General features: G+C 42.5%; 1 protein-coding gene across 5 annotated transcripts in view; it reads right to left on the bottom strand.

The window, feature by feature from the left end:
• Positions 1-15,673, bottom strand: part of DGKI (diacylglycerol kinase iota) — a gene marked incomplete at both ends in the record, with an annotated part of 420,018 nt that overhangs the window by 7,554 nt on the left and 396,791 nt on the right. For all 5 annotated transcript variants that reach the window (XM_080932354.1, XM_080932355.1, XM_080932356.1 and 2 more), the window contains 2 exons: positions 7,135-7,255; positions 10,611-10,648. In XM_080932354.1, the coding sequence (XP_080788480.1) occupies positions 7,135-7,255; positions 10,611-10,648 (159 nt within the window). The remainder of the gene's footprint in view (positions 1-7,134; positions 7,256-10,610; positions 10,649-15,673) is intronic.

The following is a 15,673-nucleotide window of genomic DNA, read 5'->3' as shown; positions in this document are numbered from 1 at the left end:
AGATCAGGAGCAAGAGGATCACAGCCCCTCCAGTTCCATCTAAAGAGCTCTTGCTACCTTCAGAGAGCACTTTAAGCCGTTTATCTAGGGAGGAATTCCAGGAACACGGCAGCACGGCTTTCCTTGGCATCTGTGTTGCCATCCCTGAAGCCCTCTCTGCACAGTGACTAAGGCAACAAAGCCTTCCGAGCTTTTCCCTTTATTCCTCGCTGAGAGGAAGCCACAGCGAGTCCCAAGACTTTCTAGGTTTATGCTTCTGTACTGGGAAGGGGCCCCAGAGCATTTTAACTGGGCTCAGACAGCAAGAGTTTAACAATGTAAAGATGAAGACGAGGACAAGAAGGACTTCGTTTATCTCAATAGCTGACCAGAATCGCCACAACTGTAGCTCTGAGTGAACCCACGATGATTATCCAGCCTGATTCAGGCACCTGTGTGGCTAGCCAGGGTTCCTCTCCTCTTCCTTTAATCCCCTGTAGCTGGCAGAGGTAAGAGAAAAAGCCACCTCTGCTGGAAGCTGGCACTGTGCTCTTAATGATGTATCTAAAGGGACTCCACTTCAGTGTTTGGGGAGTGCCTCTGACATCTGTGATCCTCCCTCACATAGATCAGAGGATGGTTAAAGAACATTTAAAACACTGGCAAGTAAATCATCAATGTAAATGAGGGAGGGGCAGCAGGCAGATCACTCCAGGTGAGAGCCGAGATCTGTGTTTAACAGTGCCTGCACTGCCTGTAGATCCCTTCCCCTAACTGGGCCGCCTTCTCTGGCTCACTGGGAGAGGATGCTCCTGTTCTTGCAGTGATTTGATATGCCAGGGTGGGATGGTACACAGCCCCCACCGCCTTCTCAGAGGAGAAGGACACGGAGGATGGGGGTCTGAACAAGGAACGGAAGAGGGTGCTGTGACCTAAATGGAAAGTATGTAGATAAATAAACAGATAAATCTCCTATTTAAAATGAGTTCTGGCATGTTTACTTGTTATCTTTAGAGACAGTCTTTAAAGCAGTGGGTCTCAAACTGTGGGTCTTGACTCCCCCGGGAAGTGGGGGGCCACCTGTCAGACGTCCTGCATATCAGATGTTTACATTACTGTTCCCAACAGTAGCGAAATTACAGTTATGCAGTAGCAGTGAAGATGATTTTAAGGTTGGGAGTCACCACAACGGGAGGAACTGTGTTAAAGGGTCCCAGCATTAGGAACCTATTACCACTGCGGGCTTGAAGGCTTATCTTTGCAAGGTAGCAACAGCACAGGAGTCCATGGTAAAACATCTGATACAGGCTTCATTCCCTCCTGTCTGTATGCACCCGCCTGTGGGAAGCTATATTTTAACACTGCGCTGACCTATTAAGAAGCTTTGATATGCAGATCAAAGAGTAGGTAGCCAAATAAGATAAAAACAATCAACGAAGCCCACACCAACTTTCTTTTGGAAGATAAAATGTATTTTGAAAATAGCACCTGTTTTTGTTGTTATTAATTTGAGTCTTGGAGAGAAATGATAAAAAAAAATAAATAAAATTGTATTTTTCCAATGTGTATCAATGGTTGAGAGCTGGCCTTGGGATTTATTTTATACAAATATCCCCACTTTGGATGCTCTATGACCTTTCCTCCAGGGAATCTGAGAAAAGAACATTAAACTATCAGCAGATAATTCAGTTTTCCACCTATACAGAGGCGTCTGCGGTGGTAGAGACGACGTCGTACTCCCAGTCAGGCATTTTTATACTTGGTCCCAGTTGGTGATGTTATTTGGGGAGGCTTAGGTGTTACACATTTGCTGGAGAAAGTGTGTCACTGAGGGCAGACTTGGAGCCTCTCAAAGCCTCTGCCTCGTTCACTTTGTTCTCTCTACCTCATGTTTGCAGCTGAAGACATGAGCTCTCAGCTACATGACCCAGCCACCCTGCCCATGTGACATCGCTTCTGCGATGGTCTCTAACCTACAACTGTAAGCCCGGTAACACTTTCTTCTGTAATTTGTTTTGTTGTGGTTTTCGTCACGGCAACAGGAAGGACAAACTGACAGAACCCTTGCATCTCTGTCCTTCCTAGTTGGATTCTGTTGTTTGCTGTTTTCTTTCCCTTTGTTTTTAATCTCACAGCCACCCTGAAGTTTTAAGTCTGTACTGAAGGAGTAGAATGAAGTTCCTCTGTGAGCTCTTCACCTTTCTTCCCGAATGCTGTGCACGCCATCATGAGAACTCAGTGGGAACACTAGCACACAGCTGTCATGTCTGTATCTCCTTGCCCGTGCCTTGGATACAGAAGCAGAAACTAGATCATACACATGCATGATTCTGGGCAGGTAACTGAGCCTCAAGTGACTCTTCTCCAAAGGAGATAAGTGCAGTTTACTGCATAGAGTTGTAACAAATTACATTTAATATCTAGAACCATATATTTTAGCAGCAATGAGTTACTATATATATTTAATTTCCAAAAAGTGCTTGAGACAGAAATATCACTAAAAAAAAAAAAATCAAATGGTGAATGATGCTTTAAAACTATTTTGGGTCCCAGTCAATATTGGATGATTTTCTTTTTCCTTCAGAGACAGACCCATGGCAGAAATATAGATCTAAAACACTGTAGCATATAGGGAAAGGTCTAAAAACTGAGGAACTGTGTTAGTTTCTTTTCTTTATGGCAAAGCACCTAACATTAGCAAAGTGGGGTGGGGGAGGAATGGGCTCAGGGTTTAGAGAGAACAGCATCATGGTGGTGGGAGTTCCCTGGACCATGAGGACACAGGCATTCTGCAGGTTGAATTCTGTAGGACATGCTAGAAAGCAGAGAGCACTGGCTGGCCTTTCACCATAAGCCCCACCCCTTCTGCCTCCTAAGGTTCACAACTGCTCAAAATATCACTACCTGGGGGTCCATGTGTTCATGCATGTGTTCATGCATGTGTTCATGCATGTGTTCATGCATGTGTTCATGCATGTGTTCATGCATGAGCCTGCGAAGAACACTCCGTATTCAAGCCTCAACAGGAATACACACACACACACACACACACACACACACACACACACACACACACTCACACAGAACTGAAACTTTCTGAAACCCTGCTACTCTGGACTACACCTGTGAGCTCTCACTCAGCCACTCCACATCCTGTTCACATGACTTTATTGTCTGCATTGTATGTGCATTATATGATGGGCCTTTTATAACACCCATTCCTTAAATTGCCTCCTATGGGCACATCCAAATCCCCTCTGCTATTCCTTCCATTGCCCCACAGACTTCCTCCCAGGACCTCATTTCCCATTAGTCTCCCCGATGCTGCCAACAGACCATTCCAAATCCCCCCCTGCCATGGGACAAAGGCTGCACAGATGTGAAGAGAGCTGGCACTGGGAATGCTGACAGCACTGTCATCCTGTCCCAGCAGGATGCGAGTCCTTTCTCTCTGGGACCAGAGGCAGAAAAAAAATAGGGGAGGGTGTTAAAAAAAAAGCAGAAAAGAAAGACTGAAGTCAGAAAAAGAGGGAAGACAAAATACCCCATTGAAATAAAAAGGAAACGCGTGAGTGGGGTTTCTATCTGGGGGAAACAGTAGGGGGCAGCGGGGCGGACCCAGGGAGAATAAAAACAAAATGCCAAAATGCTGGGTAGGAAAGGGAGAAAGGCACACAAAGTCATGGAGCCAGTGAAAATGATGCCTGAAAGGAGCTGAAAGGCAGGGACCGCTGAGAGAGTCTCTGCTGGAATCCCTGGATCCACAGCCTCTGCCTCATCTCTGGAATTGCTCTCCCTCTGCCTCCTCCTTATTTACTTTCAGGCCTTGAAACGCACAGATTCCAGCTTTTACTTTGTAAACCAAAGAAAGCAGTGTTCTGCACGTCTGAGAGAAGTCCGAAGGAAGGTTTCTCCTATGGCTTTCTCAGCACACACCACACATCCCACTCAGACCTTGGAGCCCAAGGCCATCTTAAAGGAGCCTCTGAAGGAAAAAAAAATTGCTGGTACTTGAGATAACTCATATCTCAGGAATCTGGATCAGAAGGTGTGCTCCTGACTGCAGATCACAGTCCTCTCCCTAAGCATCCAATGAAGGGACAAAGCAGAGTGGAGCTTAGAGCAGGAAGGATGCTGGGAGCTAAGGGCCAACTCAAAGAACCACACAGAATATGACTTAAGTACATTGAACAAACCCAGCAGTTCCTCAGATCCATGTGACAGGACAGGACAGTACAGACGGCCCTCCATCTTGTATTCTTGCTTAGCCTATTTCTGATTTAACTCAAGTTTGATGTCTTTGATGAAAAAAATCCCTTGGAAAATTACCAACCAACTGTATTCTAAGACCTGCGGCCACGGTGCCCCACCTAACTTGTCTTAGCCCCTGTTAAATCGCTTGTTTGTGCAAACCTCCTGCTGAGTGAAATATTAAGATGTAGTTTTTGCCTTTAAAAGCCACTTGGTCTAAATGTTTGAGGTTACACTCAGATCCCGGCTGGTTGGAGTAAAGACTTCTCAATTGGTTCTAAACAGTGCCAAGTAACCATCAGTGGTGGGCTCCTGGTAACAGGGGCCTTGAAAAAAAGAACTGTGGGATTTCTATTATCCGAAGCCATTGGAGAGATTGAGTCAGGCTGATACATGCATACTCACAGGCATGTCAGGGGATTTTTCAGTGTAAGCATTTCTGTTATTTTCCAGTTTTGCCATCAAACACTAAGTCAGGAGAGGTTCTATCAGTACGCAGAGAGCTCATTAACAACTGTGAACCAAGTATGCCCAGGGTCATGCCTTCCGTTTATCTCCCTCTGAATTGAAGAATCCTGTTCTGTAAAGAAGTTCTTATCATTTCAGAGAGGTGAATGGTTCTACGAAGACAGTTTGTGACCTCAAAATACACAGCTTAGCTGGGAGTGAGAGGGAACACTGCTAATCCCAGCCCTTGGAAGACAGAAGGAGAATTGTTACAAATTTGAGGCCAGCCTGTCCAGAGAATTCCAGGCTAGCCTGGACTATGTACAAAGATTGTGTCTTATACCAAACGGCGGTCTTCTGAACTTTGTGCCACTGGGGACTTTTCTTAAAAGGGGGAAAATACCTTAATTAATTAGTGTCCATGTGCAATACTGCGAATTTGCTTCTGCTCCTCCTTGGCTTTTTGGGGAAATCCCCACAAAAAAAAAAAAAAACCAGAATAAGCCCATGGTGCATGTGTGCCACTGTTTCATTTGCAAGTTTTTCCCTGAAGTGTGGCAGGTGGATGATCCGGAGAGCAGAAGGAATGAAGCCTGTGGCATACGCAGCACCGCAGTTCATCTTTCTAAGGCAGACAGAAGGGGAACTATGTAGTCTGCTGGGAAAAGCCCTTCATCAGCCACTGCTCTAACTCCACCCACTTCCCTTCCATCCTTCTGACCATAGTTCCAGCCAAGAGTTCAAACTCTACATAGTGAGAGATACAAAGGATGTAGAGTCTGAAATGATTGATATCCTAGTATCTACTTTACAAGGTCCTTGCAAAGATAAAATTCTGTGTTGTGTTCTGCAGACACACTGACATATTATGCAAATGGTATTAGAGTTATCTGTATTTATCTCTATAGTTGGACCTAAAACATTTACATTTAACTATGTTGAATTTATTTGCACACCTAACTATTCTTCTTTTCAGCCTGCTAATACTTGGAAATGTTGAATCCATTTTCCTCTGAGTGCAGATTTGCCTGTGTCGGCCTATAGCAAACAGTTCTTGTTAGATACTTTCTAGATTCACTGAAAGAGTGAATGAATGAGGTGAAGAATTAAGTGGAAAGATGAAAGTGGCAAGAGTCCCCGGCGCATAAAAGGAGAAACAAAGGGATGCGAACATCACTGTGTGCAGCCTGTGTATCTGTGCAAAGGAAATAATCTGGAATGGCAGGAGAGATGGCTTGGCAGGTAAGAACATTGGCTGCACAAAGAGGGCCATCTAGGCTTTCTGTGGACCTGGGTCTCAAAGACAGTCTCCTTCATCTATTCACCTTTAAAAATCTCCAAATGAGCCTTCTCCCCTTTCACCTCACGCCCCTGGTCTTCTCCACTTCTAGTCATATTATAAGAATGAGAATTTGAGTGGTGTTCCTTTATATTTCCAAAGGGCTTCTGAAGGCAGATGCTAAACCAATATCCCCCATCCTGGGAATGATCTAAGACCAAACTGGAAACTCAATGAGTACACATACTGGGAGGTGAGGTTGGCTGGCCCCATGGGACATGGCATGAGCAGGCATTTTTTTCAGGAGAATGAAGTATGAGTTGGGAAAAAAATCACAAATGAGAATCAGACAACAAAAACTAAGAAACTAGAAAAATTGGGTAGGATAAGTCCAGGAATCTACAGAATCAACTACAAATATAGATTACCCAGCTGAGTTCGAATTATTTATAAAAAGTTCTAAAAAATAAAGATAACTATACCAGGCCTCATTTTATTAACTAAAATTAAAATAAATTAAGATAGGGACTGGAAAGATAGCTCGCTGGTTAAGACCACTGGCTACTTTTGCAGAAGACATAGGTTCAAATCCCTCAGCACACAGAGCCTGACAGCCATCTCTAACTCCTATTCCAGGGGATCTGATTCACTTTCCTGACATCCACACGGACCAGACACAAATGGTTAAACAGACATACATTCAGGCAAAAACATTAATAAAACAAAAATAAATGAAGATATACATTTTAAAAAATAACTTAATTAACTTTATTTTATTTTAATTATTTATGTTTGAGACAGGGTCTTACTATGTAGCCTTGGCTGGCCTAGAACTCACTATGTAGACCAGGTTGTCTTCAAACTCACAGTAATCCACTCCACTGGATTGCCTGCTTAGTGCTGAGATTGAAGGCATTTACCACAGTACCCAGAAACTAACACATTTCAGAAAGCTTTTAAATTTTAAACTAATCTCTCCCCAAAATTTTTCCCCTTTATAAATTTGAATGTAAAAATTATTTATTTTAATTGCTTGGTTAAGATGGCGTACCTGTACGAACAATGAGTGTCAGAGAAAGAGCTGGTGAGTTGGGAAGACCTCATTGAATGTCACTACAGAGAGTGCTACCTAGAACCTCACAAACACATGATCCCTGGAGACTTACTTGCCTACTCACCGTGGTCAAGGATGTACTTCACAATCTCCCCATTGCCGGTCTTAGCTGCGTAGTGAAGGAGTGAACAGTGTCCTGGTCCCTGAATTAGTAAGCTCCCTCCATTCTTATAGCTTTCCATGAGCTGAGAAAAAGACACACGAGGAAGAAACATCAGCAGTACCCAAAACAGGGATCAAACTCCAAGGTCATGCAGAAAAGTCACCTAGTAAAGAACAAATGGTTTTAACCCCAGAGGACACAGAGAAGAGTTAAACTGATGAAGTACCTTCCCTCCATCACTCGCATGGATGGTTAGTCTCATTTAACACTGGAAAGGGTCCGTCTATATCAAATAGCTCAATGAAATAGAAATGTTTGGCTTTCTACCCTTCTCTTCTGAATCATAGACTCTCAGAAGAAAACTACAACTTCCTGAGGTTGGTCCAGCATTTGTTACAGCAGGAAGAACTTGGCTCTGAACCCCTAGGCAGTTTTTCTATGTCTTTAGTTGTTCTTCGACATGACATGAACAGAAATGTTTCATTTACCTGTACATTCATGCACATGTGCATGTGCACACATGTTAATGCACACACACTCAGAGGGAGAGTTGCTGTTTCATCCTGATACCTTCTGAGTATCAGGCAATGCACACTCAATAGGACTAGAGAAGATCATGAACTAATGAGAACCAAAACGATGGTGTGAATGTTACTGTTTCTGTACGAGAACAGCTAGTAGGAAAGGCCAAGGATTTAGTCACCAGAGAGTCAGGTGGACAAAGGAAGACGCAGACTGAGTTCATGAACTATCAAATATTACAAAATGCAAATGTGCCACCATTCTCCAAACTGAAATATCAGCATAAGAGGAGACGTGGTGAAGTTCCTCATAGATTATTTGAAGACAAATCCACTAAAAGAGCCAGTATCAGGAAAAACTAACACCTGAGCAACAATGAAATGACTCAGGAAATAGCCTCAGTGGTCTCCAAATTCCATAGGAAGAACGAGTGTTAACTACGAAGAAAGGTCAACAGAGGGGTACCAGGGGAAAAAAACAGAGTTTTGGAAAGATCCAAGGAAAAGTAGCTAGAAATTCAACCAAGAGTGGCTGATCAGAGGAACTGGAAGCACCAGAGCTAAGGGAATCTATATCCCCAGTCTCTGGAGAAGAGACAGGAAGTAGCAGCACAGAGATACAAAGCAGCAACTTCTCTATTCAGCTACAACATCTTGCAGTGATACTGTTGCTCTGTGGGAAGATCCACTGAGAATGAAAACGTGGATGTAGCCAGACCAAATAGGGATCAGCTGTCCTGAACGTGCCTTTAGGGAAGGTTGCACTCTATGAGTAAAGTCAGCTCTTCAGTAATTTATGTGTTATGCATTCTCACCATATGGGAGTCTGCTCTACCTTCTTGTGTTATATCCCTCCCTCTCTATCCTATCCAACTCCTTTCTCTCTCTCACTCTCTCTCTCTCTCTCTCTCTCTCTCTCTCTCTCTCTCTCTCTCTCTCTCTCTCTCTCTCTCTCTCTCTCATATACAGAGCTTGTTTAATATCAAATATGGATTGCACATTCTACTCACATTATGGAAGTAAAAATGGTAAAATAAAAGATAAAATTTTATATATTTATATATGATAAATAGAGATGGTAAATGATAGATTGATAGACAAATAGATGGATAGATAGATGGATAGATAAGTAGGCAGGTAGATAGATTAAAAAAGAAAGATAAATAGATACATAGATACATAGATAGATAGATAGATAGATAGATAGATGATAGATAGATAGATAGAACTGAAAGAGAAAGTTCTCCATTGTCTGTCTCTCATCTCATAGTATATAAGGCATTATTGACTCATTCCTCAAACAGGGAATACTTATAAGGCAGATTGTGCCAAGATAAGCAACTAGATATAGTGGTGCCTTATATTTCAAACAATTCTCTATAAAATATTTTTAAATGAGTAACAATACACTCCAGGATCTGGGAAGTTGTTTGCCTAGAATGAAAGAGTAGGGAAAAGCTTTAAATCACAAACTGAATTAGAACTGTCCAAGGGCAGGAGTTGTTCTTGCTTCCCAGCGACTGCAAGGTGAGTCCTTTCAGAGTTGTATACTGCTACTGGCTAGCCCACTGAAGGGAAAGAACTATGAATTCCCAGGGATCCTGTTTACAGATGAGCTTCTCTTCTGGCTATCAATGCCCTGGGACACTACAGTGTAAAACTGTAAGGCAGCCTGGTCAGAATCCTATGACTGAGACTGCAGTTGACCAATACAGAAGCAATCTTCCCTCTCTCTGCTTTCTGTTAGTCCTGTGCTGAACATGTACAATGGGCGTTCTTTGGTTTATCCAACAGATGTGCTTTAAAATGGAAAGGGAAGGGAGGAGAAGGGGGAGGGAAGCAAAGGAAAGGGGGGAAGTCGAGAAAAAGGAAAGAGGAAAGTAAATATGGAGAAGAGAAAAAGTAATTCTTAGCTTCCTTTTATGGCCTTTGGTTTCTTGGCTTGTACAGAATGGACTGATTGGCAAGGTACGTCCCTCATTCAGAGGCAGGCAGTTGCACTGTACTGCACACCAGCATTTACATGGAGACTTGTAGGCAGTCGTGACCCCAGCACAAATAGCTGAAGAATACCTAGATCTTTTAGAACATTCACAGACTACACAGTGGCAAATACATTTTAATAACTATGCTGTTAGAAGAAAAAAACTTGTTAGTACTATATAGCAAGAATAAACTAGTAACATTTTAGGCACTTTTCTTTGCAACATGAATAGTATCGGCAGTCTTATCATATGATTACATACAGTCTTATGATAACCTAAGAAAGAAATAATACTTTTATCCTATCTCACAGATTAAAAAAAATGAAGGAAACAAAAATGTGCTAAGAGATAAAACACAGCATGAACAACAGAGGCAAGGTCTGAAATCAGGCAATCTAGCTTCAGAATTGACATCTGTTTTCCTTGTGAACTAAATCTACCAGAAAATACAAGCACAAGTCCAAAATGGACTAGAGAGCCTTTTCTCAGTTGGCCGTGACCTCTGAAGCAGGTTACTCTATCAATGGTGTAAGCTCTCGCTGGTACATGCATTTCTGGCTGTTATCCAGGCATTTCTTATATATGTGTATATATATATATATATATATATATATACACAGCTAAAGAAGAAGCCCTCAAATTCTTCAAATGTGAGTCTTTGGAAGCAGAATTCGAGTTACTATGATCATTTTATCCTGGGAAAGTACAGTCCTTTTTTTAAAAAAACAACCAAAGGCAAGTCCAAGGAATCTACCATGCCCCTTTGTTGTTGGGAGAAGCAGTGTGTTGAGCGCTCATTTTCTTAAAAGCAGATCTTTCCTTCTCCCTCCTCCAAAGTGGTTTATAAACTGGATTGTGAAAATTTGGTGAGGTGTGCTGTTGAATTAAGCTTTTTAAAGAATCCCTGCGTGTCAGTAGCAGGGTAGCTTACCTTCATTAGGTCACCAGTTATGACTGCCTGCAAAATTGCTGTGGAAGACAAAAGAGAGATGTCTCATTAGTAGATGGCCCTCTAACCGAGAAGTTCCAAATGAGGGGTTCCATGTTCCTCCATACTGGGGGACGGAACAGAATCATTGTCAAACAGATAAAAATTCCCTTCAAGCCATTTCCTACCCAAGCACCAGTCAGACACACGATTTTAACACTTTCTTGATCTTCCTTCGTCCTGGTACTGCAAATGTGAAATGTGGAGTCATGTCAGATTAAAATCTTAGCCCTGACCTTAGGAGACGCAGAACACTGGAGAGACCATCTAACCCCAGGAGCCTTGGTTGCCACAATTGTGAACAGTGGAGTCCAGACTTGTGGGCTGGCTGAAAGGTTAACACTGTGGTTCCTCCTTTCTTTCCTTGTACTTCGTTCTCCAGAGACTGAGTACAGCTCCGCCATTTCTATTGTGAATACTACGGTAGAAATACTCACCACCACAGTTATGAAGAGGGCTAGAGACAGAGGAGGAAACCGGTATTTCAGTTGTGTTCTGTGGAGGATACTCAGATGCCCGGCCTGAAATCAGTAGTGCCCATGGTGGGAATGAGACTGAGAGTCTTATGTAACTTACCTTATTTATAAGAGAAAATTAAAGTTTCTAATGGCTTACACGTGTAGTATAGAAAATAGTAAGAAAGCCATGTTAAATGAGGGAAACAATCTAAAGACGACTGTGGTTTCTTAAGGGAGCTTCCTGCTGTTGTAAGATGCCTTTAGAAAAGGAGATGTGTCCATTCGGAAATTATTCAAACAATGAACTCAGCCTTTCAAATCACACAGCCTTAGAGAAAAAAAAAATGCTTCAATTTTATTGTGCAAAGTGCTATTTTGTTCTTACTTGAGTAATGTTTCAATTCCGATTAAAGTCTAGGAGCACAGATCAAAAAATCAAGGAGAACAGAGCTGGAACTATAGTTCACTCGTGAAGTGTTTTCTGTGCAGGCACGAGGAACTGACTCTCATCAGCAAGACCCACAACAAAGTCGGACACAGCAACGTGAGCATGGGATTGTAGTGCAGGGGGGACGGGGACAGGGGGACAGGCAGATTCCTGAGCCTTGTCCTGCAGGAACCAAATGAGGTTGACCTCTGGACCCCGTTCACACACACACACACACACACACACATACACACACACACACACACACACACACACACACACACACCTGAGAGAGAAAGAGAGAGGGAAGGAGTGAGTGATGGATGGAGGGAGGGAGGAGACAGAGCGCCACTTGGCCCCCAAGGCTTTCTATTGTATATCCGAGAGTCCTGGTATAGACTGCAGCATAAAGTCAGTGTTCACTGTTGCGGGGCTGAATGCCCTCTCTTGGCCAGAAGCCTTGAATACTTAGAGAAGAGGATGGCTGCTTGAACATGGGAGGAAGGCGGAGGCAAGAAGAAGGAGGGGAAACTGTGTAGAACAGAAAAGGGGGAGGAAAATGTCCCCTTCTGTAAGGAGCTATAAACAACGGACCATTGGTTTTGTAGCATCTGTGATGAACCCAGTTTCCCGCTGCAAAACACAGAAGCTCATCAGTTCATGGGGCTGATGGATAAAAGCAGAAGGACAACTCAGTGCAAAGCAAAACCAAAGGACATGGCTGTGGAAATGGATTAGTGGGGGGGGGGGGGATGCTGCTGGCACAGAGGGAGGGAAATGAGAGAGATGGAGGTGACAGGAATCAGGATGCATAATGACATGCATATAATTACTTTTAAAAACTACTTAAATAATAATGATTTTTAAAAAGAAACAAGAAATGGATAAATATGAGAGCTGTAGAAAAGGAATAAATATGTCCAAGGAACCTATGAAAATCCTGGGCGTCCCTTGCTTTTTCATAAACAGGGTTCCTGACACTTGAAGGGAAGCAGCTCTTGGGGCCCAGGGCTGATCATGGTCGGCCAGCACCATAAACCTAAGTCGGGGGCTCTGTTCACTGCCACACTGAACCCAATGTGGGGACAGCCCTACTAGGCACCGTGATACCCACAGAAGGTAGCAGGAAATATTATGGGCTGTTTGTGGTGTTGTGGAAAGAGCGATGGATCTGGGCATGATTCTGTGTGATTTGCTGGAATTGAACATTTTAAGCTACTTTTTTTTTTTTGTGCTTTGGCAAAGAAGGCTAATAGCTGTAATGCTCACCCCAGGATTAAAGTTTGCAAAAGGCTTTATAAATAGAGAGAAGGGACAGTTTCCAGCACTTCTAAGACTGCACGCATGCACACAAACATACACATGTGCAGACAGACAGACAGACAGACAGACAGACAGACACACACACACACACACACACACACACACTGATCCTCCAGAAGGCAATGTCTGTCAAGGGTAATCTTGGCCTTCTCTTGACAACTTCCCTTGCTTACAGAGTTAGCTGTAACTCTGCTAAAACAGCATATTCACATGGGAAGGACAGATAAAGGAGTCATAAGGAAGTATCTTCCTTCAGGACAGGAACTGTGTCGCAGATCACAAAGTGGGGATGGGGAAAACCATCAGCAACTTCAGTTTGGAGGAGCAAACAATTTCAGGTTGTCATACTATAGAATGCTCCCTCGGCGCAGCGGACCATCTGGACTGCGCAAGGAACAAGGCAAAGGAAACGGCAAGAACAAACTGTTCATTCAGAGTCTTATGTAACCCACTCAGATCAAACAGCAGCATGGCTTATGTTTCCAAGACCATACAGAATTTGTTCAGTATGGAACAAATGAAAGTGCTCATAAAAAGTGTGGGGGGGGGGGGATGGGGAGAAAGCTGCAAGGAGATGAGGTCATCATTTAAAACATTTATGAAAAATCAAACTTGGCACATGCACACCATAAATCAAGGAAACAGAAGACATCCCCGGGGCACAGTCCATGTAAAGACCTATGGCTGGTAGAACAGTCAAAGAAGGTTTTGTGGAGGATGGGACATTTAAACCAACCTTATGCCTGATGAGTAGAACTTACTAGCAAGGAAGGTTTGGAAAGCTCTTGTGAGATGAGGAAAGAATCTTAAGGAAAGCAGGGAACTGGAAAACACAGTGCTTGACGAACGCTGCAAAGAGTTGTATGTGGAGGGCAGCCAAATGTCACATGTGCCGTTGCTTCACAGGCCACCAAAGCAAGTGTCTGGATGCCAAGATTAGATTCACTTATTGTTTCTTTACAAGGGTTAAGTAACAACTGGAGGGTTAAAGTCGAACCAGAGGGGTATGTGAATGTCCCTCGGCAGGCCAGCCTGTTTCTTCCCTTCTGAAATCAGTTATGACTTGCTATTAGGTCCTTTGCCACCAATCCTCCAAGAAGAGGCTCTTTCAACTTCTACAACTTCTACCCTACATAGTTCCTGAGCAATGCTCTTTGTTCCTGTGAGTTTCCAGCAGCTTCTCAGTTTGAATGCCCCATAAACACATAGAAAATGCTATAAGAGAATTATAACCACAAATAGTTCTCATTGTGTTGGGTACAGAAAGTATGGATATATATTTTTAAGCCAAGTAACGTCCCCAAGGGTAGCTATTATGCAAACACTGTTAGAAACAAGGCTCCCTTCTTTCCCCCTGATTAATGTCCTTTCTTATGAACACTTGTTTAAGATCTCTTCTGCATAAAGACAGCCAGAGTCCATTAATATTCAACACTAGGTAATAACCTTGTGGAAGATCAAGTTTAAAAACAAAATAATGAGCTGCTATGATTACAGCATTATTCTTTATTTCTTGAACTCAGTTTTCTTTTTGGTTTTCACATAGATTTTTCATAATAAATGCTTCGAATTTTCAGAGGCAAAGGGGGCTTCAATTTTTAATATGCCATAAAGGTTACTGAGTAGGTGAGTATGTTACCTGGAAAAATAAATTGTATAAACTTACATGGTAAGAAGCAAAGGAGTGAAAAACATTTTTAATATGTGATAAGAATTTGAATCCATCCATATGAAATAGATTTTTTTTTTTTTTTTTTGCTATACTATGCCTTCAAACTTCAACTTGCTACAAACTAAAACCAGGGTATGGGGGGGGGGGTATCAGTTGAGGAAGTATCTAGGCAAGTCTGGTGTGTAGGTGTTTCTGTGAGGTACTGGTTTAACTATTAACTGACCCCCACCTACTAGGGTGCCACCACTTCATGAGCAGAGCTCTAAATTATATCAGAGTTGGAAAAGCTCGCTGAGCAGCTGAGGGCAAGCAGCAAGTGAACTGTATGGATGAGTTTGGTTCTCGCTGCTTTTGCCTGTGAATATGGTTAGTCCAGCTGTCTAAAACACTCACACGTGTGACTGTGCGACAACAGCTGAAACCAAAGAAAACCCTTTCTAGTCTCTTTTCTGCTTTTGGTCAAACAATTTTACCACAGCAACAGAATGAAGCAACGGCAGAAATAAAATCAGGATCAGAGAATCTAGTTCATCTAATACAATGTCTTATTCTTATTTTTCAACTTGGACACGGAGAAAAACATTTTAGATGAAGGAAAGTTATGACCCAAGAATGTGGTGTATGGTTACTTCTGAAAGAAAAGTTTAAGTTGTTATTCTTGATGGCCAACAAGAGTAGGAATAAAAGTATAAACAACGTGGCAGAGGCACATATATAATATCCTTCTAATTCTTTTACATGTTTACTTATATATGCATGTGTGTTGATATGTGCACATGAGCACAGTACAAACAGAAACCAGAAGAGAGCACTAGGTCCCCCATAGCTGGAGTCACAAGTGGCTATGACCCATCCAACATAGGTGCTGGGAACAAAACTTGGTTCTTTTGGAAGGGCAGCAAATACTCCCAACTTCTGAGCCATCTCTCAACTCATGATATAGTTCTTAATAAATCAGACAAGAGAACTTTATATGATGTATGTAACAAAAGCAAAACCCTCAGCACACGAAGATTTTAAAAAGGACTAATATGTAATGCCTAATTGATCAGTTATAAAAGTCACATACAGTTACCAAGCTTATTACCATTTCCTTATGGTAACAACCACACAAATGCTCAAAAGT

The sequence above is a fragment of the Micromys minutus genome (genome assembly GCF_963924665.1).
Source record: "Micromys minutus genome assembly, chromosome: 18".
In the NCBI taxonomy this organism is placed as follows: domain Eukaryota; kingdom Metazoa; phylum Chordata; class Mammalia; order Rodentia; family Muridae; genus Micromys; species Micromys minutus.
The sequence above is the reverse complement of the archived record's forward strand: the minus strand, read 5'-3'. Positions and strand labels throughout refer to the sequence as shown.